The 23,242-nt window shown below is 46.6% G+C and overlaps 1 protein-coding gene across 2 annotated transcripts in view; it reads right to left on the bottom strand.

Moving 5' to 3' along the window:
* Positions 1-1,734: 1,734 nt before the first annotated feature.
* Positions 1,735-23,242, bottom strand: part of edf1 (endothelial differentiation-related factor 1) — a 47,216-nt gene continuing 25,708 nt past the window's right edge. Inside the window, exons 3-5 of one of the 2 annotated variants that reach the window (XM_072488093.1) lie at positions 18,411-18,571; positions 17,948-18,041; positions 1,735-2,160 (exon numbers count right to left, since the gene is read on the bottom strand). In XM_072488093.1, the coding sequence (XP_072344194.1) occupies positions 2,099-2,160; positions 17,948-18,041; positions 18,411-18,571 (317 nt within the window). In that variant the 3' untranslated portion in view covers positions 1,735-2,098. The remainder of the gene's footprint in view (positions 2,161-17,947; positions 18,042-18,410; positions 18,572-23,242) is intronic. The other variant, XM_072488094.1, reaches the window with a different exon arrangement.

Genomic DNA, 23,242 nt, shown 5'->3' with positions numbered 1-23,242 from the left:
TAACCCAGTTCTGGTTCCAGTTACCCAAGAAATGTAACCCCTTCTTGCCACACCACTCATTCAGCCACATTTACTGCCCAGCCCTTTACTAATTAGTGGCATCTTATCTTTAAAAGACTCAATTCCTACCCTCCAGCATTCCTTTTTCAGGGCCTTTGTAATTCTCCCTCAGGAAATCATCGCAACATGGAGGATGCTGACTGGTCTCTTTCCCCCCCCCCCCCCTGCCCCCCCCTTCCTTTTCAGACTTCCTCTTGCGCCAAGATATCCTTTATTACTGAATTTATCATCAATGCACCAGTGTCAATTCGTTGTCATAGCTGCTAGCCATTCCCCACCTCCCTCAACTTCACTCGGACTACAATCGTTCTGTTCTGCCCAACTCTTGGGTTCCAACATGAACTATGATTTTAGAGGGTCATCCTCCCTTTTGAGGATCTTCCCCACCCACTCCATTATGTCCCTATCCTGGCACATGGGAGGTAATCATCCAATTACAAGCACACAAACGGTCATCAATTCCTTGCCTTTCCATGGCACCTTCTTCCCAGGTAATGATTTGCTCAGGTGGGGTACCCTCCTTGGCCTGTCGTTACCTAGAATGACAGATGTCGAGTACAGAATGCCCCAATTTTCCTCGCCCTGCACTCTATGGCCACCTGTGAGCAGAGCTGACTTTCAGATGAGGGGTTCAATCAAGCCCTTTCAGGTGATTATAAAAGGACCCACAGTTTAAAATGGTCAGCTCCAGGCTGCCTGTGCAGACAGACAAGGTTTCCTCTGAAGCACCTGAAGAGAAGCATACTCAAGCAAGCCTCCTCTCCATCAACACCCGCCTCACACATCAGTGCAGTCACATTGTCTGGAGTGATCATTTGGTTGAAGCTTCCCTTGTTGAGATCAAATACCTGAAGTGGAGGAAGTTGCAAGACCACCGTTGGTCCAATCTGAACACAAAGAACAAAGAAAAGTACAGCACAGGAACTGGCCCTTCGGCCCTCCCAGCCTGTGCTGACCATACTGCCTGTCTAACCTGAAACCTTCTATACCTCCGGGGTCCGTATACCTCTGCTTAATCTTACACTTTAATGCCCCTTAAACGTCACTATCATACCTGCTTCCACCACCTCCTCTGGCAGTGAGTTCCAGGTACCCATTACCCTCTATGTAAAAAATTCCCCTCTCAAGTTTTGCCCTTCACACCATAAACCTATGTCCCCTAGCAATTGACTCCTCCATCCTGTGTAAAAAGCTTCTGACTATCCACTCTGTCCATGCCCCTCATAATTTTATAGATTTCTATCAGGTCACCCCACAACCTCCGTCGCTCCAGTAGGAACAAACCAAGTTCATCCAACCAGGCAACATCCTGGCAAACCTCAGTAACCCCTGGACGCCTCGCACCATCTCATTCAATTCTTTCCCCACTGGAAGAGTTACACAACAATTTGAACTTTTCCTCCATGGGAATACAATTTGCTCCTCTCGATGCAAAGAGAAATGGCTTGCTGGAATTTTCCACAGTCTGTTCCTCAGGACAAGGCGAGAAAGTCACACGTGCAGGCTCTCAATTTCATGTGAGGCTCAGATGAGCTGGAAAAAGCAAGACGTTGGCAGCTTGCTTGGGTCCTGGAACGATCTGTCCTGAAGCTCGGGATCAAGGTAAACGCTAAGAAAAAAGAATCAATGCTGTGGTCTTACTCCCAACGCAAGCACTCACAAAACCATCAGACACCAAGTCCAAAGGTTTAAACTTTATTTCTACAAGAACTTACAGGGAGAAGGGAAAAAAAAGAGAGAAAGCGAGAGGAAATAATATATGCACTTAGTCAGTGCCGTTGTGGAATGGGGATTTAACACAAATAAAGTTTTCACACTTCTGTCCCTGGTTACAGATTAATTGCATTCAAAACAATGCCGAGGAATCAGAAACTTTTCTTTGGGTGAAACAGAATGCAGGCAGCAGGTCGATTAGAGTTACTCAGCTGGGGCAGGTCACAATCCCTTCCGTATTTAGCTTGGCAATACGTCATTCTGACTTGTAAACAAAGCCAGGGGAGACCAGTTCAAAGGGAGAACTGATTTCGAGGCTTTGTTCTCATTTTTTCTTTGGGCCCTTCTCCAGAGGTTGTCCAATATCCCTTCCACGCAGCTTGAGGCCTTTTAAAAGAAAAAAAAGTAACGTTTGATTAATACCAAATAATTCTACCTGACACTCCTTTGCTGCTTAAACTAATGTTTTTTTAATGCAGGGTGGGTGGGTTTATTTATTCATTCATGAGGCGAGTTCCGAGGAAAAGACCAGCATTTATTGCTCTTGAGAAGCTAGTGTTGAGTCACCGTCTTATATTGAAGTTATAGATTTGTATTTATATAGCATCAGCACAATCACAGGATGGTTAAGGATACTGGACCAGACTCCAACATTTGTTAGGATATTGGACGAGAACCCAAACAATTTTTCTTTTTGTAAATCTGTGAGGAAAGGATACTTCACCCCAGGAGCGATGGCTCTGACCAATAAGTATCTTATGTTAAAACAAACTTTAACATCAAAGAAATAGCTTTACAATGATCAGTTAAACAATTCTTAAATAAAAGGAAAACTTGGTAACTTACTATCTACACCTGCCACCAATTCCAATTAAGCAACCCAAAAGAGTTCAAATGCCACTTATAAATAAAGTTAACACAACCAGTTTACTTGCTTAGCTGTGTAGACTATTGGCGAGAGTTCCTTTCAAGAGCAGATCCAGTACACTTCCGCTCAATCCAACAGCATTTGACAAAACAAATGTTGTTAAACTTAAAATCTTTTATCGGACTGCAAAATTAGAGGCAAACCTGGCTCCTGCCATTAATTACATAATCGGTATCCCACTATGTTCCATGACCTGCTTAGCTAGGACTAAACACCACCCCCTCATAAATTATCTACACTTCAAGGAATCTCCAAGTAATTGGTTAAAATTAATAATTATCTCACTCTTACGACTCCTCAATTACAACTTTAGCAGACACACAGGGCTGGAGTCACCTTTGGCCAACGCTGTAATTGCAAAACACAATTGGGCAGAGAATAGCCTCCACGGCAGAATTGCGGTAGGCGCCGGTTTGACGGCAAATTGGGATTCTCCGGCACCCTGAAAATGGCATAAATGCGTCGCTCGCCATATAATAATAATAATAATTGATTATTGTCACGAGTAGGCTTCAATGAAGTTACTGTGAAAAGCCCCTAGTCGCCACATTCCGGTGCCTGTTCGGGGAGGCTGGTACGGGAATTGAACCCGCGCTGCTGGCATTGTTCTGCATTGCAAGCCAGCTATTTAGCCCAATGTGCTAAACCACCCACACATGGCGTTTAAGCACCGTTGGCATATCATCAGCGGGCCTGATCCTCTATACTCCGAGGCCCCCGCAATTCACCACTGTCGATGGGCCGAGTTCCCAACAGCACGGTTCACTTGTGGTCTCAGCGATCGGGAACCCGGCCTGGCGGCTGTGGATCATGTCCAGCGCCGCCACAGTCAGCCGCGAACCGTACTGCTGGTCAGGGGGACTTCCGCGAGGGCTGGGTGGACTGGTGGGGGGTGGCTGGAGGAGCAGTATTTGGCAGGTCGGGTCCGCACACGGCCGCCGCCATGTTTTACAGCGCGGCAGCTGCAGATCGTGGCAGTGCATGCACCAGCCATTCTCCAGCCATTTTTAATCATGGGAGCCGGAAGTTTTACTCGGTGCAGCTGCCAGTCCCTCACCGATCGCAGGACGGGTAAAGGTTCGGCGCCGATTTTTCCGTCGTAAAATGCCACAGTTCCTTCGCTGGCATCAACGCTTAGTCTCAAAAACGGTGAATCCAGCCCACAGCCTGGATACCTTAACCTAGCTTCTTTAATAATATTACTGCAAGAGATATAACCTATAGGTAAGAGGGGATGGAGGCTAGGCCAGTTGCATGCTCCTCCTGTAAGATGTGGGTGGTGAGGGATACCACTGGTGTCCCCGCTGACTATACCTGCGGGAAGTGCACCCAACTTCAGCTCCTCAAAGACCGTGTTAGGGAACTGGAGCTGAAGCTGGATGAACTTCGGATCATCCGGGAGGCAGAGGGGGTGATTGAGAAGAGTTACAGGGAGGTAACCACACCCAAGGTACAGGACAAGAATAGCTGGGTTACAGTCAGGGGGAAAAAAACAAACAGGCAGACAGTGCAGGGATCCCTCGTGGCCGTTCCCCTTCAAAACAAGTATACCGTTTTGGATGCTGTTGGGGGGGGATGACCTACCGGGGGAAGGCCCTAGCAGCCAGGTCTCTGGCACTGAGTCTGGCTCTGGGGCTCAGAAGGGAAGGGGGGAGAATAGAAAAGCAATAGTTGTAGGAGATTCAATGGTAAGGGGAATAGATAGGAGATTCTGTGGTCGCGAGCGAGACTCCCGGAAGGTATGTTGCCTCCCGGGTGCCAGGGCCAGGGTTGTCTCGGATCGTGTCTTCAGGATCCTTAAGGGGGAGGGGGAGCAGCCAGAAGTCATGGTGCACATTGGTACCAACGACATCGGTAGGAAAAGGGGTGTGGAGGTAATAAACAAGTTTAGGGAGTTAGGCTGGAAGTTAAAAGCCAGGACAGAGTTGTCATCTCTGGTTTGTTGCCGGTGCCGCGTGATAGCGAGGCTAGGAATAGGGAGAGAGTGCAGTTGAACAGGTGGCTGCAGGAATGGTGTAGGAGGGAGGGCTTCAGGTATTTGGATAATTGGAACGCATTCTGGGGAAGGTGGGACCTGTACAAGCAGGACGGGTTGCATCTGAACCAGAGGGGCACCAATATCCTGGGAGGGAGGTTTTCTAGTACTCTTTGGGAGGGTTTAAACTAATTTGGCAGGGGAATGGGAACCGGATTTGTAGTCCAGCAACTAAGGTAGCCGATATTCAGGACGCCAAAGCGTGTAATGAGGCAGTGGGGAAGGGAACACTGACAAAGGAGAGTACTTGCAGGCACGGAGATGGGTTGAAGTGTGTATACTTCAACGCAAGCATCAGGAATAAGGTGGGTGAACTTAAGGCATGGATCGGTACTTGGGACTACGATGTGGTGGCCATCACGGAAACTTGGATAGAAGAGGGGCAGAAATGGTTGTTGGAGGTCCCTGGTTATAGATGTTTCAATAAGATTAGGGAGGGTGGTAAAAGAGGTGGCATTATTAATTAGAGATAGTATAACAGCTGCAGAAAGGCAGTTTGAGGAGTATCACCCTATTGAGGTAGTATGGGTTGAAGTCAGAAATAGGAAAGGAGCAGTCACCTTGTTAGGAGTTTTCTATAGGCCCCCCAATAGTAGCAGAGATGTGGAGGAACAGATTGGGAAACAGATTTTGGAAAGGTGCAGAAGTCATAGGGTAGTAGTCATGGGCGACTTTAACTTCCCAAATATTGAGTGGAAACTCTTTAGATCAAATAGTTTGGATGGGGTGGTGTTTGTGCAGTGTGTCCAGGAAGCTTTTCTAACACAGTATGTAGATTGTCCGACCAGAGGAGGGGCAATATTGGATTTAGTACTGGGTAATGAACCAGGGCAAGTGATAGATTTGTTAGTGGGGGAGCATTTTGGAGATAGTGACCACAATTCTGTGACTTTCACTTTAGTAATGGAGAGGGATAGGTACGTGCAACAGGGCAAGGTTTACAATTGGGGGAAGGGTAAATACGATGTTGTCAGACAAGAATTGAAGTGCATAAGTTGGGAACATAGGCTGTCAGGGAAGGACACAAGTGAAAAGTGGAACTTGTTCAAGGAACAGGTGCTACGTGTCCTTGATATGTATGTCCCTGTCAGGCAGGGAAGAGATGATCGAGTGAGGGAACCATGGTTGACAAGAGAGGTTGAATGTCTTGTTAAGAGGAAAAAGGGGACTTATGCAAGGCTGAGGAAACAAGGTTCAGACAGGTCATTGGAGGGATACAAGATAGCTAGGAGGGAACTGAAGAAAGGGATTAGGAGAGCTAAGAGAGGGCATGAACAATCTTTGGCGGGTAGGATCAAGGAAAACCCCAAGGCCTTTTACACATGTGAGAAATAGGAGAATGACTAGAGCGAGGGTAGGTCCGATCAAGGACAGTAGCGGGAGATTGTGTATTGAGTCTGAAGAGATAGGAGAGGTCTTGAACGAGTACTTTTCTTCTGTATTTACAAATGAGAGGGGCCATATTGTTGGAGAGGACAGTGTGAAATAGATTGGTAAGCTCAAGGAAATACTTGTTAGGAAGGAAGATGTGTTGGGCATTTTGAAAAACTTGAGGATAGACAAGTCCCCCGGGTCTGACGGGATATATCCAAGGATTCTATGGGAAGCAAGAAATGAAATTGCAGAGCCGTTGGCAATGATCTTTTCGTCCTCACTGTCAACAGGGGTGGTACCAGGGGATTGGAGAGTGGCGAATGCCGTGCCCCTGTTCAAAAAAGGGACTAGGGATAACCCTGGGAATTACAGGCCAGTTAGTCTTACTTCGGTGGTAGGCAAAGTAATGGAAAGGGTACTGAAGGATAGGATTTCTGAGCATCTGGAAAGACACTGCTTGATTAGGGATAGTCAGCACGGATTTGTGAGGGGTAGGTCTTGCCTTACAAGTCTTATTGAATTCTTTGAGGAGGTGACCAAGCATGTGGATGAAGGTAAAGCAGTGGATGTAGTGTACATGGATTTTAGTAAGGCATTTGATAAGGTTCCTCATGGTAGGCTTATGCAGAAAGTAAGGAGGCATGGGATAGTGGGAAATTTGGCCAGTTGGATAACGAACTGGCTAACCGATAGAAGTCAGAGAGTGGTGGTGGATGGCAAATATTCAGCCTGGATCCCAGTTACCAGTGGCGTACCGCAGGGATCAGTTCTGGGTCCTCTGCTGTTAGCGATTTTCATTAATGACTTGGATGAGGGAGTTGAAAGGTGGGTCAGTAAATTTGCAGACGATACGAAGATTGGTGGAGTTGTGGATAGTAAGGAGGGCTGTTGTCGGCTGCAAAGAGACATAGATAGGATGCAGAGCTGGGCTGAGAAGTGGCAGATGGAGTTCAACCCTGAAAAGTGTGAGGTTGTCCATTTTGGAAGGACAAATATGAATGCGGAATACAGGGTTAACGGTAGAGTTCTTGGCAATGTGGAGGAGCAGAGAGATCTTGGGGTCTATGTTCATACATCTTTGAAAGTTGCCACTCAAGTAGATAGAGCTGTGAAGAAGGCCTATGGTGTGCTCGCGTTCATTAACAGAGGGATTGAATTTAAGAGCTGTGAGGTGATGATGCAGCTGTACAAAACTTTGGTGAGGCCACATTTGGAGTACTGTGTACAGTTCTGGTCGCCTCATTTTGGGAAGGATGTGGAAGCTTTGGAAAAGGTGCAAAGAAGATTTACCAGGATGTTGCCTGGAATGGAGAGTAGGTCTTACGAGGAAAGGTTGAGGGTGCTAGGCCTTTTCTCATTAGAACGGAGAAGGATGAGGGGCGACTTGATAGAGGTTTATAAGATGATCAGGGGAATAGATAGAGTAGACAGTCAGAGACTTTTTCCCCGGGTGGAACAAACCATTACAAGGGGACATAAATTTAAGGTGAAAGGTGGAAGATATAGGAGGGATAGCAGAGGTAGGTTCTTTACCCAGAGAGTAGTGGGGGCATGGAATGCACTGCCTGTGGAAGTAGTTGAGTCGGAAACATTAGGGACCTTCAAGCAGTTATTGGATAGGTACATGGATTACGGTAAAATGATATAGTGTAGATTTATTTGTTCTTAAGGGCAGCACGGTAGCATTGTGGATAGCACAATTGCTTCACAGCTCCAGGGTCCCAGGTTCGATCCGGCTTGGGTCACTGTCTGTGCGGAGTCTGCACGTCCTCCCCGTGTCTGCGTGGGTTTCCTCCGGGTGCTCCGGTTTCCTCCCACAGTCCAAAGATGTGCAGGTTAGATGAATTGGCCAATGATAAATTGCCCTTAATGTCCAAATTGCCCTTGGTGTTGGGTGGAGGTGTTGAGTTTGGGTAGGGTGCTCTTTCCAAGAGCCGATGCAGACTCAAAGGGCCGAATGGCCTCCTTCTGCACTGAAAATTCAATGATAATCTATGATTAATCTAGGACAAAGGTTCGGCACAACATCGTGGGCCGAAGGGCCTGTTCTGTGCTGTATTTTCTATGTTTTCTATGTTCTATACTATATATAACAATTTCAAAATTCACACATGTGCCTCCACCACCGACATGAATACGACTGGCAGATGCATGGGAACACCACCACTTGAAGCCAATTAAGTATAGTCATTGCTGGAATGTGGCAGCCAATTTGCACACAGCAAACTCCCACAAGTAGCAATGTGATCATGACCAGATACTCTCTTTTCCTTTCAGTAATGTTGATTCAGGAATAAATAGTGGTCAGAAATATCTCCCCCCAATTCTTTGGAATAGGTTGAAAAAATCATATACCCACCCAAGAGGACAGAAAGGGCCTCAATTTAACCTCTTATCTGCAAATCAGTCCCTCTAACAGTGCAGCACTCTCTCCAGACTGTGACAGATTGTACACGTGGTTTTGCTGTCTGCCAGGTCATTTCAAGCTGGTTTGAGAGCACATTGGGAGGAGGACGATCTACACTGGATTCAACCCAAGGCAAGAGATCCTGTTTGGAATGTGCTAGGAGCTAAATTAACACAGAAGGGTCATAGTCTCTGGATTATTGCTTATGCCACGTGCAAATTCGGGTAGGGATAAGTAAGATTAGGAAGGTGAAACACGCGGATAAACAAAAGATCCGGTGGTGAGATTGCATTTCATGAGGGACTGGAACCAGTACTGGGACAGAAGGAACTGTACAAACTGGGACAGATTCCACCTGAGCCAGATTGGGCCTGGGGTCCCATTGGAAAAGATAAATCGGGCAGTCACAAGGACTTCAATCTTGTGGGGTTGGGGTAGGGTTCAACACTGGATTAGGGAATTAAAATAATGGTTCTAAAACATACAAAATAAAGACCGTGAAGTAACAGGTCAGAAATTCTGCTTTAAGATTTCAGATAAAGGGAAAACTAAAAGGTGCAAAGTAATTAAACTGGGAGAGAGAAATAAGAAATGCAAGTAAAACATTAGAGCGCAAGGACAGGTTAGGGAGTGTGATCCAAATTAATGTTCTTTACGGGAACAAACTTAATGAACTCCAGATCCAAACCCAATTTAGAGGGTGTAACATGGTAGTCCCTATTGAGGCATGGGCTTCATAACAGTCAGGACTAGACACTAAGTATATTAGATCAGCAAGTCAGTCAACCATAGCGAACAAAGGAAGTTTAAAGATTGTACAAGATGTTTCAAAAAGGCCGCAAAAGTTGCCAGAAATAGTAGTAAACGTGAGGATCAGGGTTTTTTTAAGAATCCAGCAAAGGAAGACCAAGAAAATGATAAAGGGAGAGCTGACTATGAATGTAATCTAGCAAAAAAACAATAAAAACGGACTGCAAAAACTTCAGTAGGTAAGTAAAATGGAAGTGTCTGTTTAAGACAAATGTTTGTCCATTACAGGCAGAGTCGGGAGAATTTATAACGGGGAATAGAGAAATGGCAGATAGACACAAAATAATCATTTAGCCTGTTTTCACTGAGGAAGATACAGGAAAACCCCCAGAGTTAGAGATTCAAGGGACTCGGGAGAGTGAGGAATTGAAGGGAATTAGTATAAATAAGAAGGTTGCATTGGAGAAATTAATGTGACTGAAGGTTGTTTAGTCCCCAGGACTGGGTATTCGACTTCCCAGAGTGCTGGAAGTAGCTATGGTGGGGATGCATTGGTGAGCAACTTCCAAAATTCTACAGATTCTGGAATGGTGACTGCAGATTGGAAGGTAGCAAATGTCACCCCACCATTTAGGAAGGGAACAAAGAACAAAGAAAAGTACAGCACAGGAACAGGCCCTTCAGCCCTCCAAGCCTGTGCCGACCATGCTGCCCGTCTAAACTAAAATCTTCTACACTTCCTGGGTCCTCTATTCTCATCCTATTCATGTATTTGTCAAGATGCCCCTTAATGTCACTATCGTCCCTGCTTCCACCACCTCCTCCGGCAGCGAGTTCCAGGCACCCACTACCCTCTGGGGAAAAAACTTGCCTCGTACATCTCCTCTAAACCTTGTCCCTCATAGAATTTACAGTGCAGAAGGAGGCCATTCGGCCCATCGAGTCTGCACCGGCTCTTGGAAAGAGCACCCTACCCAAGGCCAACACCGCCACCCTATCCCCATAACCCAGCAACCCCAACCAACACCAAGGGCAATTTTGGACACTAAGGGCAATTTATCATGGCCAATCCACCTAACCTGCACATCTTTGGACTGTGGGAGGAAACCGGAGCACCCGGAGGAAACCCACGCATACACGGGGAGGATGTGCAGACTCCGCACAGACAGTGACCCAAGCTGGAATTGAACCTGGGACCCTGGAGCTGTGAAGCAATTGTGCTATCCACAAGGCTACCGTGCTGCCCTCGCACCTTAAACCTATGCCCCCTAGTAATTGACCCCTCTACCCTGGGGAAAAGCCTCTGACTATCCACTCTGTCTATGCCCCTCATAATTTTGTAGACCTCTATCAGGTTGCCCCTCACCCTCCGCCGTTCCAGTGAGAACAAACCGAGTTTATTCAACCGCTCCTCATAGCTAATGCCCTCCATACCAGGCAACATCCTGGTAAATCTCTTCTGCACCCTCTCTAAAGCCTCCACATCCTTCTGGTAGTGTGGCGACCAGAATTGAACACTATACTCCAAGTGTGGCCTAACTAAGGTTCTATACAGCTGCAACATGACTTGCCAATTCTTATACTCAATGCCCCGGCCAATGAAGGCAAGCATGCCATATGTCTTCTTGACTACCTTCTCCACCTGTGTTGCCCCTTTCAGTGACCTGTGGACCTGTACACCTAGATCTCTCTAACTTTCAATACTCTTGAGGGTTCTACCATTCACTGTATATTCCTTACCTTACATTTGTCCGGATTAAACTCCACCTGCCATCTCTCCGCCCAAGTCTCCAAACAATCTAAATCCTGCTGTATCCGCAATTCCACCAATCTTTGTGTCGTCTGCAAACTTACCAATCAGACCAGTTACATTTTCCTCCAAATCATTTATATGTACTACGAACAGCAAAGGTCCCAGCACTGATCCCTGCAGAACACCAGGAGTCACAGCCCTCCAAATAGAAAAGCACCACATCCCTCCAAATAGAAAAGCATCCTTCCATTGCTACTCTCTGTCTTCTATGACCTAGCAAGTTCAGTATCCATCTTGCCAGCTCACCCCTGAACCCATGTGATTTCACCTTTTGCACCAGTCTACCATGAGGGACCTTGTCAAAGGCCTTACTGAAGTCCATATAGACAACATCTACTGCCCTACCTGCATCAATCATCTTTGTGACCTCTTCGAAAAACTCTATCAAGTTAGTGAGACACAACCTCCCCTTCACAAAACCATGCTGCCTCTCGCTAATACGTCCATTTGCTTCCAAATGGGAGTAGATCCTGTCTCGAAGAATTCTCTCCAGTAATTTCCCTACCACTGATGCAAGGCTCACCGGCCTGTAGTTCCCTGGATTATCCTTGCTACCCTTCTTAAACAAAGGAACAACATTGGCTATTCTCCAGTCCACCAGGACATCACCTGAAGACAGTGAGGATCCAAAGATTTCTGTCAAGGCCTCAGCAATTTCCTCTCTAGCCTCCTTCAGATTCTGGGGTAGATCCCGTCAGGCCCTGGGGACTTATCTACCTTAATATTTTTCAAGCCGCCCAACACCTCGTCTTTTTGGATTTCAATGTGACCCAGGCTACCTACACACCCTTCTACAGACTCAACATCCACCAATTCCTTCTCTTTGGTGAATACTGATGCAAAGTATTCATTTAGTACCTCGCCCATTTCCTCTGGCTCCACACATAGATTCCCTTGCCTATCCTTCAGTGGGCCAACCCTTTCTCTGGCTACCCTCTTGCTTTTTATGTACGTGTAGAAAGCCTTGGGATTTTCCTTAACCCTATTTGCCAATGGCTTTTCGTTACCCCTTCTCGTCCTCCTGACTCCTTGCTTAAGTTCCTTCCTACTTTCCTTATATTCCACACTGGCTTTGTCTGTTCCCAGCCTTCTAGCCCTGACAAATGCCTCCTTTTTCTTTTTGACGAGGCCTACAATACCTCTCGTTGTCCAAGGTTCCCAAAATTTGCCGTATTTATCCTTCTACCGGACAGGAACATGCCGGTCCTGAATTCCTTTCAACTGACATTTGAAAGCCTCACACATGTCAGATGTTGATTTACCCTAAAACATCCGCCCCCAATCTAGGTTTGCCAGCTATGCCAAATCTTGTTATGATTAGCCTTCCCTTAATTTAGCACATTCACCCTAGGACTACACTTATCCTTGTCCACCAGCACTTTAAAACTTACTGAATTGTGGTCACTGTTCCCGAAATGCTCCCCTACTGAAATTTCTACCACCTGGCTGGGCTCATTCCCCAATACCAGGTCAAGTGCAGCCCCTTCCCTAGTTGGACTGTCTACATATTGTTTTAAGAAGCCCTCCTGGATGCTCCTTACAAACTCCGCCCCGTCTAAGCCCCTAGCACTAAGTGAGTCCCAGTCAATGTTGGGGAAGTTGAAGTCTCCCATCACAACAACCATGTTGTTTTTACTCGTTTCCAAAATCTGTCTATCTGCTCCTCTATCTCCCGCTGGCTGTTGGGAAGCCTGTGGTAAACCCCCAACATTGTGACTGCACCCTTCTTATTCCTGATCTCTACCCATATAGCCTCGCTGCCCTCGGAGGTGTCCTCCCGTAGTACAGCTGTGATATTCTCCCTAACCAGTAGCGCAACTCCGCCACCCCTTTTACATTCCCCTCTATCCCGCCTGAAGCATCTAAATCCTGGAACGTTTAGCTGCCAATCCTGTCCTTCCCTCAACCAGGTCTCTGTAATGGCAACAACATCACAATTCCAAGTACTAATCCAAGCTCGAAGTTCATCTGCCTTACCCGCAATACTTCCATTAGCCTTCCCTTAATTTAGCACATTCACCCTCGGACTACACTTATCCTTGTCCACCAGCACTTTAAAACTTACTGAATTGTGGTCACTGTCCCCGAAATGCATTAAAACATATGCACTTCAGGCCACCAGACCCTCTGTTTTCAGCAATATCTCCCTGTCTGCTCTTCCTCAGAGCCATACTGGCCCTATTACCTAGTTCTCCCGCAATGCTTTCACCTTCTGACCTATTGCTCTGGTACCCACCCCCCTGCCAAGGAGAGAGAAAACAGGGAAGTACAGACCTGTTAGCCTGACATCAGTAGGGATAAATGGACAGGTGTGGGCATAGTTGACATGAATTCATGAATAGGAACTCATGTTTGATAAACCTGGAGCTTTTTGAGGAGGTTACTAACAGTATTGATAAAGGGGAGTTGGTGGATATACTGGACTTAGAAATTCAGAAGGCTTTTGATAATGACCCGCACAGGAGACTGGTTAGTAAAACTAAAGCACGTGGAATAGGAGGCAATATGCTCACATGGTTTGAGTAACAGGCAGAAAAGAGAGCAGAAAAGAGGGCTCATTCGCACCCCTCTTGTTTGTCTGTCTGGTATGTGTGTGTAGAGGGTGTGGAGGCAAGTTAAAGTAGGAGTTAAGTACTTATTCATATTTAATCAACTGTATCTGCTGCGTATTATAGTTCTTTTGTTCTTGTTATAAATAAACACTAATTGTGTTTACATTTACAAACCTGGTGTTTGTGATTATTGGGCAGCCAAAGGCCAAAGACTTTGTGTATCTGTCCAAGAATCATTGGTTAATTCACTTGTGTTGCCACTCCAGGGCACGTGGGACTGGAATTGAGCCCAGGGTGTCGTAACAATGCAATTATGTGCAATCAGTTGTTAATATTTTTGGTTTAAGTTAGGCAAAATGTTAAGAGATTTGGGACAAAGGCAGTTATATGAATTTAAACTGCAGGTCAGCAATAATCATACTGAATGGCAGAACAGGTTTCTATTCATTGACTCAGCACTTCTGGCTGAAAATGGTGGCAAATGCTTTAGCCGCATCTTTTGAGAGAAAGGTTCATGGAGCCTCTCCTACAGTTAGTTATTTACTTCTCTACCTCCATTTCCAACTCAATGTGGCAGGACTGCACTGTGAAGTAATCTACTGGTTGTGGAATCACTGCTCTGTCCATAGCCTGCTGCCTATGTCGTTTTACTCGGTTGTTATCTGATTTTTAGGTACACCCAGTGCTTTTCATGATGGTAGCACAGTGGTTAGCACTGCTGCTTCACAGTTCCAGGGACACAGGATCATTTCCAGCCTTGGGTGACTGTCTGTGTGCAGTTTGCACTTTCTCCCCGTGTGTGTGTGGGTTTCCTCCGGGTGCTCCGGTTTCCTCCCACTGTCCAAAGATGTGCAGGTTAGGTGGATTGGCTATGCTAAATTGCCCCTTAGTGTCCAAAGGTTAAATAGGGTGACTGGGTTACGGGGATAGGGTGGAGGCGTAGGCTTGAGTAGGGTGCTCTTTCGAAGGGCCGGTGCAGACTCGATGGGCCGAATGGCCTTCTGCACTGCAAATTCTACGATTCTATCATATGTTCATCCACACTTTTCACTGAACCATGTTGGTCCCCGGCTTGATGGCAATGGTGGAGTGATGGATACGATTAACTGTGAGGCATCACATTGGAAAATAAAGTTCTGCCTCTGATGGCCTCACACCCAGTTTATTGAGTTGCTCGGTTATGAATGTCGGATTAGCACAGTAATACTGCCACACAACATAAATGGAGGGCGTCCTTAGTGTCAACACAGGACTTCTTTTTCTACTGTTCTTGTCATGGACTGCTGCATGGGTAGACTGGGGTGGATGTGGTCAAGTAGGTTTTTCCTACTTCTTGAAATTCTCCCCACCAGTTGCAGGCTCAGTTTGGCAAATATGTTCTTCGGCCAGCTCAGTCAGTAGTCTTGCTACCGAGCCACTCTTGGCGACAGACACTGAAGACGGGGTACATTCTGTGCCCTTGCCACGTGAAATGCTTCTTCCCATCTGTCTTCAACATAGAGAAGCACTGATTCATCAGCTGGGGAGGGACATGCTAAGTGGTACACAAAACAAAAGTAGACCAGACGGCCCGTCGATCCTGCCCCAACATTCAATACGATCATGGCTGACCTTGGGTTTCAACTCCACTTTCCCGCCCACTCCGTGTATTTCTCGATTCTGTGAGAGAGCAAAACTCTGCCTATCCCAGCCCAAAATGTATTCACCGATGGAATATCCAAAACCCTCATATTGTTTTGTTCTAATCATAAAAGATTCCAGAATTTTCACAACAACTGAAGTTGGACTAACTGGCTTGTAGTTTACTGTTTTCTGAAAAGCAGTGCACCATTTGCCAACTTCCATCCTTTCCCAAATGTAAGGAATTTGGAAAATCACAGTGCATCAACTATCTTTGCCGCTCTTTTAGAACCCTAGGTGTAGACCATCAGATCCCAGGGATATGTCAGATTTCTCTCACTCGAGTTTCTTCCATTCTTGTTCCTTAATACTATGGTTAACTCCGTGTGAGTCACAGGTGGGTATTTCCAGTTGGGATTTTGTTGTCCAATGGAATGTATTTTTGTAGAATATTTTGAATTGTTTCTTTAAATGGTTCCTGCTGTTCGTTTACAGCCATATCTTTTAGTCTAGAAATCCAATTAATCTTCGCCATTTCTCCACCCATACCTAGGTTAAGCACCTTTGTTTAAGATTAGTGTTTGTGTTTGGAATGTATTACCTCACCAGGAAATTCAAAAGTATTATGATCACTATTTCCCAGTGGATTGTTTTATTATGACATTGTAATTAACGTGCTTCATTACACATAGATCCCTGGTTAGTTCCATAGAAAATAGAAGCATGAGAAGGCCATTCAGCCCTTCGAGCCTGACCACCAATTGTTATGATCGTGGTTGATCACCAAGTTCAACAACATATTGCTCCAAGAAACTGCCACAAAAACATTCTATAAACTCGTCTTCTGGACCATTCTTGCCAATTTGATTGCCCCATTCCACATAAAGATTAAAGTCCTCCATAATTATTATATTTCTTTTGTTACAAGCTCCAATAATTTCTTGTTTAATGCTGTTAGGGGAGCCATAACTTGCTCCCTCCCCCCACCCCCCCTCCACTGTTTTCGGACTCCGACTATTCCTGATTTCCACCCACAGTGATTCCACTTCATGAAGGTGAGGCCAGATCCTTTCTCACCAATGTCCTTATGTCATCCTTTATTATCAGGGCCACCACTTCCCCAATCTGTCTGTGTTTCCAAATTATTGTGAAATGGTCTAATTTGTTGATGTGGTGGTGAACTGGAGATTTCCTTGCCCACATTTGACCTGATGCCATGAGACTTCATGGGGTCAGGAGTTAACGATGAGGACTCCCAGGGCCATTACACAAGATGTTAGCGATTAGGACTTTGCAGAGTTGACAAGGTGCCGCATAGGAGACTGTTAAATAAGTTAAGACCCCATGGTGTTCAGGGTAAGATCCTGGCATGGATAGAGGATTGGCTGACTGGCAGAAGGCAGAGAGTGGGGATATCGGGGTCTCTTTCAGGATGGCAGCTGGTGACTAGTGGCGTGTCCCAGAGGTCGGTGCTGGGACCACAACTTTTCACAAAATACATCAATGATCTGGAGGAAGGAACTGAAGGCACAGTTGCTACCTTTGCAGATGATACAAAGACCTGTAGAGGGGCAGGTATTATTGAGGAAGCAGGCGGGCTTCAGAAGGACTTGGACAGGCTAGAAGAGTGGGCAAAGAAGTGGCAGATGAAATACAATGTGGAAAAGTGTGAGGTTATGCAGTTTAGAAGTCGAAATGGAGGCATAGACTATTTTCTAAATGGGAGGATGATTAGGAAATCAGAAGCACAAAGGGACTTGGGAGTCCTTGTTCACGGTTCTCTTAAGGTTAACGTGCAGGTTCAGTCGGCAGTTAGGAAGGCAAATGCAATGTTAGCATTCATATCGAGAGGGCTAGAATACAAGACCAGTGATGTACTTCTGAGGCTATATAAGACTCTGGTCAGACCCCATTTGGTGTATTGTAAGCAGTTTTGAGCCCCGTATCTAAGGATGTGCTGGCCTTGGAAAGGGTCCAGAGGAGGTTCACAAGAATGATCCCTGGAATGAAGAGCTTGTCGTATGAGGAACGGTGGAGGACTCTGGGTCTGTACACTTTGGAGTTTAGAAGGATGAGGGAGGATCTTATTGAAACTTACAGGATACTGCGAGGCCTGGATAGAGTGGACGTGGAGAGGATGTTTCAACTTTTAGAAAAACTAGAACCAGAGGACACAATCTCAGACTAAAGGGACGATCCTATAAAACAGCAATTTCTTCAGCCAGAGGGTGGTGAATCTGTGTAACTCTTTGCCATAGAAGGCTATGGAGGCCAAATCACTGAGTGTCTTTAAGACAGAGATACATAGGTTCTTGATTAATAAGGGGGTCGGGGTTATGGGGAGAAGGCAGGAGAATGGGGATGAGAAAAATATCAGCCATGATTGAATGGCGGTGCAGACTCGATGGGCCAAGTGGCCTAATTCTGCTCCTATGTCTCATGGTCTAAGGTCGCTGCCGGGCTGTTTCATTCTTATATCTTCAGATAGTTGAACAGAAACCACAACGGAGGTTGTGAACTATGAAAAACCAAGATCAGAAACAGAAGCGGGAAACTGCTGCACCAAACCACCAACCTTCTGAGACCAGCTGACTGCCAGGTGGGCGGGAGGTGCCTTCCTGGCATGCGTGGCCCAGCTACCCACCCAAACTATCGGGCAGGTAACCACTATAGAGATGAGGCACCGTTGACTCACCGAGTACTCTTTCAATCTTGCCAAGGACCTGGTTGTTGGGAATGGCCTTTCCACATTCATAATCAGCAATGACCTGGGGCTTTTCACTGATTCTCTGAAGAGAAAAGAAACCAGCAACAGGTTAGACTGGAAAGAGCTCTACTTCTTGCATTCTGAGTTTTGCTTTGTAGGGTGAGCTTCACTTAATGTGAAAACGTACCAACGTAAGGACATCCCTGAGATTGCTCCCTGAGAAATTAGAGAGATGTTGCTCTACTCTCTCCTGTCCCAATCCCAATGGGGAACATGCAAACTCTACCCACTCCAACACCCATCCCCCATAACCAACGTGTACCCTGACACCCGCACAATGGAATAAATCCTGACCACTGCCCCCTCCCCAAAGATTCCACTGCACAGTGAAATTAACAGAATAAAAGAAATGATTTCCAGGGTGTCAGTGGGCCCTGTACTGTGTACTCACTGTGGCCAGCTCCTTTTGATTTATTCCGAGACCCTGTCGACCCTGCTGGATCAGTTTGCCAACAGTAAGCGACACTCGCTCGTGATGCAGTTCCTCGGTCTCCCGGTCCAGTTTTGCAGTGTTCTTAGTGATTGTGTGCTGCTTGTTTTGTCCTGCAGACCCTGAGCGTAAAACAAAGCACAAAGTCATCCCTCACTCAGTTAGTGTTTGCTCAATTTGCACAATTCAAGTAGGAGGATTGGCCTGTTGAGATCTTAGTGGGCGGCACGGTGGCACCGTGGTTAGCACAGCTGCCTCACTGCGCCGGGGAGCCGGGTTCAAGCCTGACCTCGGGTAACTGTCTGTGTGGGTTTCCTCCGGATGCTCAGATTTCCTCCCACAGCCCAAAGATGTGCAGGTTAGGTGGACTGGCCATGCTAAATTGCTCCTTGGGGTTATGGGTATAGGGTGGGGGCTGACCCTAAGTGGGGTGCCCTTTCAGAGGGTCTGTGCAGACTCGATGGGCCGAACGGCGCTGTAGAGATTCTACGATTCTATTCTATGATTATAAAAGATCATCAATCGACATCCATCAAACGCTCCTTCGACTGGAAAACATCAGGTTCACGAAAGCATAATGCGCTCTGACCCATTAAACACTCCCAGGGCAGGGTTACCAATAAGTGTAAAGCGAGATACTGTCCAAACTCCAGGGTTCACCCCAGGCACTCACTATGGTAGTGAGTTACATATTCAAATCATTTTTCTCAGTAAAGAATTCTTTACTGAATTATTAATAACTGCCTTATGTGAATTATCATTTGTTTAAGCTTCTTCACAAATGGAATAGTCTCTGCATCTACCCTGTCAAACTCTCTCAAAACCTTAACCCATTTCCAATAGGTCGCATACAGTTTTTTCCTTTTCAAATAGCCCCAGTATGTGCAGACCCTCTTGATAATCACGTTGCCCAGTGGTTAGCACCGCTGCCTCACAGCGCAGGCACCCAGGTTCAAGTCTGACCTTAAGTGACTGTCTGTGTGGAGTTTGCCCAATGTCTGCGTGGGTTTCCTCCGGGAGCTCTGGTTTCCTCCCACAGTCCAAAGATGTGTGGGTTAGGTGGATTGGCCATGCTGAATTGCCCTTAGCGTCCAAAAAAATGTTAAGTGGGGGTTATGGGGATCGGGTAGATACATGGACTTCAGTAGGGTGCTCGTTGCAGGCTTGACGGTCCGAATGGCCTCCATCTACACTGTAAATTTTATAATCGTTCAGCTTTGCTATCACCCCTGCAAATCGTTTGTGTGATATAGAGAAGACTATGCAAATGACTGCAAGCATGGTCTCCCCAAGACTTTGCACAAGTTGAACGTGATTTTGAACGTGAATCTCGAGACTCCTTTACAACTCTACTCTGTTAGCTCTTGCCCAAAAGTACGCTTGGAAAACAGTCACCGTTTTCCTACCTTATTTTTTTTCCGGGACAGGAGAGAGAGAGAGGGAGCCGGAGCGCAGCAAGTGCAGCTTGGGATTCAGGTAGGTGTTTAAACTTGCCCCCTGGTTCCAGCGGCCCTCATTTCCGGGAGCGGAAGAGAGCGAGGGAGCCGGAGCGCAGCGAGTGCAGCTTGAGATTCAGGTAGGTGTTTAAACTTGCCCCCAGGTTCCAGCGGCCTTCATTTCCGGGAGCGGGAGAGGGAGAGGGAGCCGGAGCGCAGCTTGGGATTCAGGTAGGTGTTTAAACTTGCCCCAGGTTCCAGCGGCCTTCATTTCCGGGAGCGGGAGAAAGAGATGAAGCCGGACGCAGCGAGTGCAGCTTGGGATTCAGGTAGGTGTTTAAACTTGCCCCCAGGTTCCAGCGGCCTTCATTTCTGGGAGCGGGAGAGAGAGAGGGAGCCGGAGCGCAGCGAGTGCAGCTTGGGATTCAGGTAGGAGTTTAAACTTGCCCCCAGGTTCCAGCGGCCTTCATTTGCGGGAGAGAGAGAGAGAGAGAGGGAGCCGGAGCACAGCTTGGGAATCAGGTAGGTGCTGAAGTGTTTGATTTTTACCTCTATTTAAGTTGGGTGGTTGCTAAACCCAGGACACTACACTTGTAGGTTAGAGGAGGTGGAAGGGTGGGAGACACTACACTTGTAGTGTCTCCCACCCTTCCACCTCCTCTAACCTAAAGGGGTGAGTGAATATCAGGTAAGCTCTCTCTTTTCTTTTTCTTTTACCCGCAAGTTATAGCTTCAGATTTTCGGCAGGAGCAGTGGCCAGGGGTCTGTGGGGAAGGTAAGTTTACCCTTTAAAACCTGGGGGCAAGTTTACCCTTGCAGGAGAAGCGGCCTTCAGATTTTCGGCGGGAGCAGTGGCCAGGGGTCTGTGGGGAAGGTAAGTAGCTGGGAGAAATTTAACTCTTCGTGAGCTGGTAAGTATTGTGATTGGTAAGTACAATCCTTATTCCTTTCACTTATTCATTATTTGATATTATATTTGTAATCAGTTAAGGTAAAGTGTAAAAATGGCAGGAGATCCCAGACCCGTGTTATGCTCCTCGTGCTCAATGTGGGAGTTCAGGGACGCGGCTGATGCCCGACTCCTTCATGTGCGGGAAGTGTGTCCAGCTGCAGCTCCTGTTAGACCGCATGACGGCTCTGGAGCTGCGGCTGGACTCACGTTGGAGCATCCGCGATGCTGAGGAGGTTGTGGATAGTGCGTTGGTCGCATCGCAGATTCGGGTTGGTGAGGGAGACAGGTGATGGGTGACCAAAAGGCAGAGAAAGAGCAGGAAGGCAGTGCAGGTGTCCCCTGCGGTCATCTCCCTCCAAAACAGGTATACCGTTTTGGATACTGTTGGGGGAGATGACTCACCAGGGGAAGGCAGTAGTAGCCAGGCTCATGGCACCGTGGCTGGCTCTGCTGCACAGAAGGGCGGGAAAAAGACTGGCAGGGCTATAGTCATAGGGGATTCAATCATAAGGGGAGTAGACAGGCGTTTCTGTGGTCGAACATGAGACTCCCGAATGATATGTTGCCTCCCGGGTGCACGGGTCAGGGATGTCTCAGATCGGCTGCAGGACATACTGAAGGGGGAAGAGTGAACAGCCAGTTGTCGTGGTGCATATAGGCACCAACGATATAGGTAAAAAACAGGATGAGGTCCTAGAATCAGAATTTAGGGAGTTAGGAGAGAAGTTAAAAAGTAGGACCTCAAAAGGTAGTAATCTCAGGATTGCTACCAGTGCCATTAGACAGTCAGAGCAGGAATTCAAGAATAGTCAGAATTAATACGTGGCTCGAGAGATGGTGCAGGAGGGAGGGGTTCAGATTTTTGGGACATTGGAACCGGTTCTGGGGGCGATGGGACCATTACAAATCGGATAGTCTACACCTGGGCAGGACTGGAACCAATGTCCTAGGGGGTGCTTTTGCTAAAACTGTTGGGGAGGTTTTAAACTAATGTGGCAAGGGGATGGGAACCAGATTAGGAAGTCAGAAGTCAGTAAAGAGGCAGCAACTAAAGCCAGTAAGGTACTAGATAATAAACTCAATGTGACTAAGGGGAAGAGTAGACAGGGAAGAGATGATGAACGCAAAGGGACAGGTGGTCTAAGGTGCATTTGTTTCAATGTGAGAAGTGTATCAGGTAAGGCAGATGAATTTAGGGCTTGGATTAGTATCTGGGAATATGATGTTATTGGAATTACGGAGACTTGGTTGAGGGAAGGGCAAGACTGGCAACTAAATATCCCAGGATATAGATGCTTCAGGAGGGATAGAGAGGGAGGTAAAAGGGGTGGAGGAGTTGCATTACTGGTCAGAGATGATATCACAGCTATGATTAAGGAGGGCACGATGGAGGATTCGAGCACTGAGGCAATATGGGTAGAGCTAAGAAATAGGAAGGGTGCACTAACATTGTTGGGACTTTACTACAGGCCTCCCAAAAGCGAGCGTGAAGTAGAGGTACAAATATGTAGACAGATTATAGAAAAATGTAGGACCAATAGGGTGGGCGCGATGGGAGATTTTAAACTTCCCCAACATTGAATGGGACCATGTAGTGTTGGAGGCGTAGATGGAGCAGAATTTGTAAGTAGCATCCAGGAGAGTTTTTTTTAAGAGCAGTATGTAAATAGTTCAACTCGGGAAGGGGCTATAATGGACCTGGTATTGGGGAATGATCCCGGCCAGGTGGTTAAAGTTTCAGTCAGTGATTACTTTGGGAATAGCGATCACAATTCCGTAAGTTTTAGAATACTCATGGACAAAGACGAGAGTGGTCCTAAAGAAAGAGTGCTAAATTGGGGAAAGGCCAAGTATAACAAAATTCGGCAGGAGCTAGGGAATGTGGATTGGGAGCAGCTGTTTAAGGGTAAATCCACATTTGAAATGTGGGAGTCTTTTAAGGAAAGGTTGATTAGAGTACAGGACAGCCATGTCCCTGTGAAAATGAGGAACAGAAATGGCAAGATTAGGGAACCATGGATGACGGGTGGAATTGTGAGACTAGCTAAGATGAAAAAGGAAGCATACATAAGATCTAGGCAACTTAAATCTGATGAAGCTTTGGAGGAATATCGGGAAAGTAGGACAAATCTCAAACGCGCAATAAAGAGGGCTAAAAGGGGTCATGAAATATCTTTGGCTAACAGGGTTAAGGAAAATCCCAAAGCCTTTTATTCGTATATAAAGAGCAAGAGGGTAACTAGAGAAAGGATTAGCCCACTCAAAGACAAAAGAGGGAATTTATGCGTGGAGTCAGAGGAAATGGGTGAGATTCTTAATGAGTACTTTGCATCGGTATTCACCAAGGAGAGGGACATGACGGATGTTGAGGCTAGGGATGGATGTTTAAATACTCTAGGTCAAGT

Source organism: Scyliorhinus torazame, chromosome 22 (assembly GCF_047496885.1).
Source record: "Scyliorhinus torazame isolate Kashiwa2021f chromosome 22, sScyTor2.1, whole genome shotgun sequence".
Lineage (NCBI taxonomy): Eukaryota > Metazoa > Chordata > Chondrichthyes > Carcharhiniformes > Scyliorhinidae > Scyliorhinus > Scyliorhinus torazame.
Note: the sequence above shows the minus strand (reverse complement) of the source record. Positions and strands in the feature narration are given on the sequence as shown.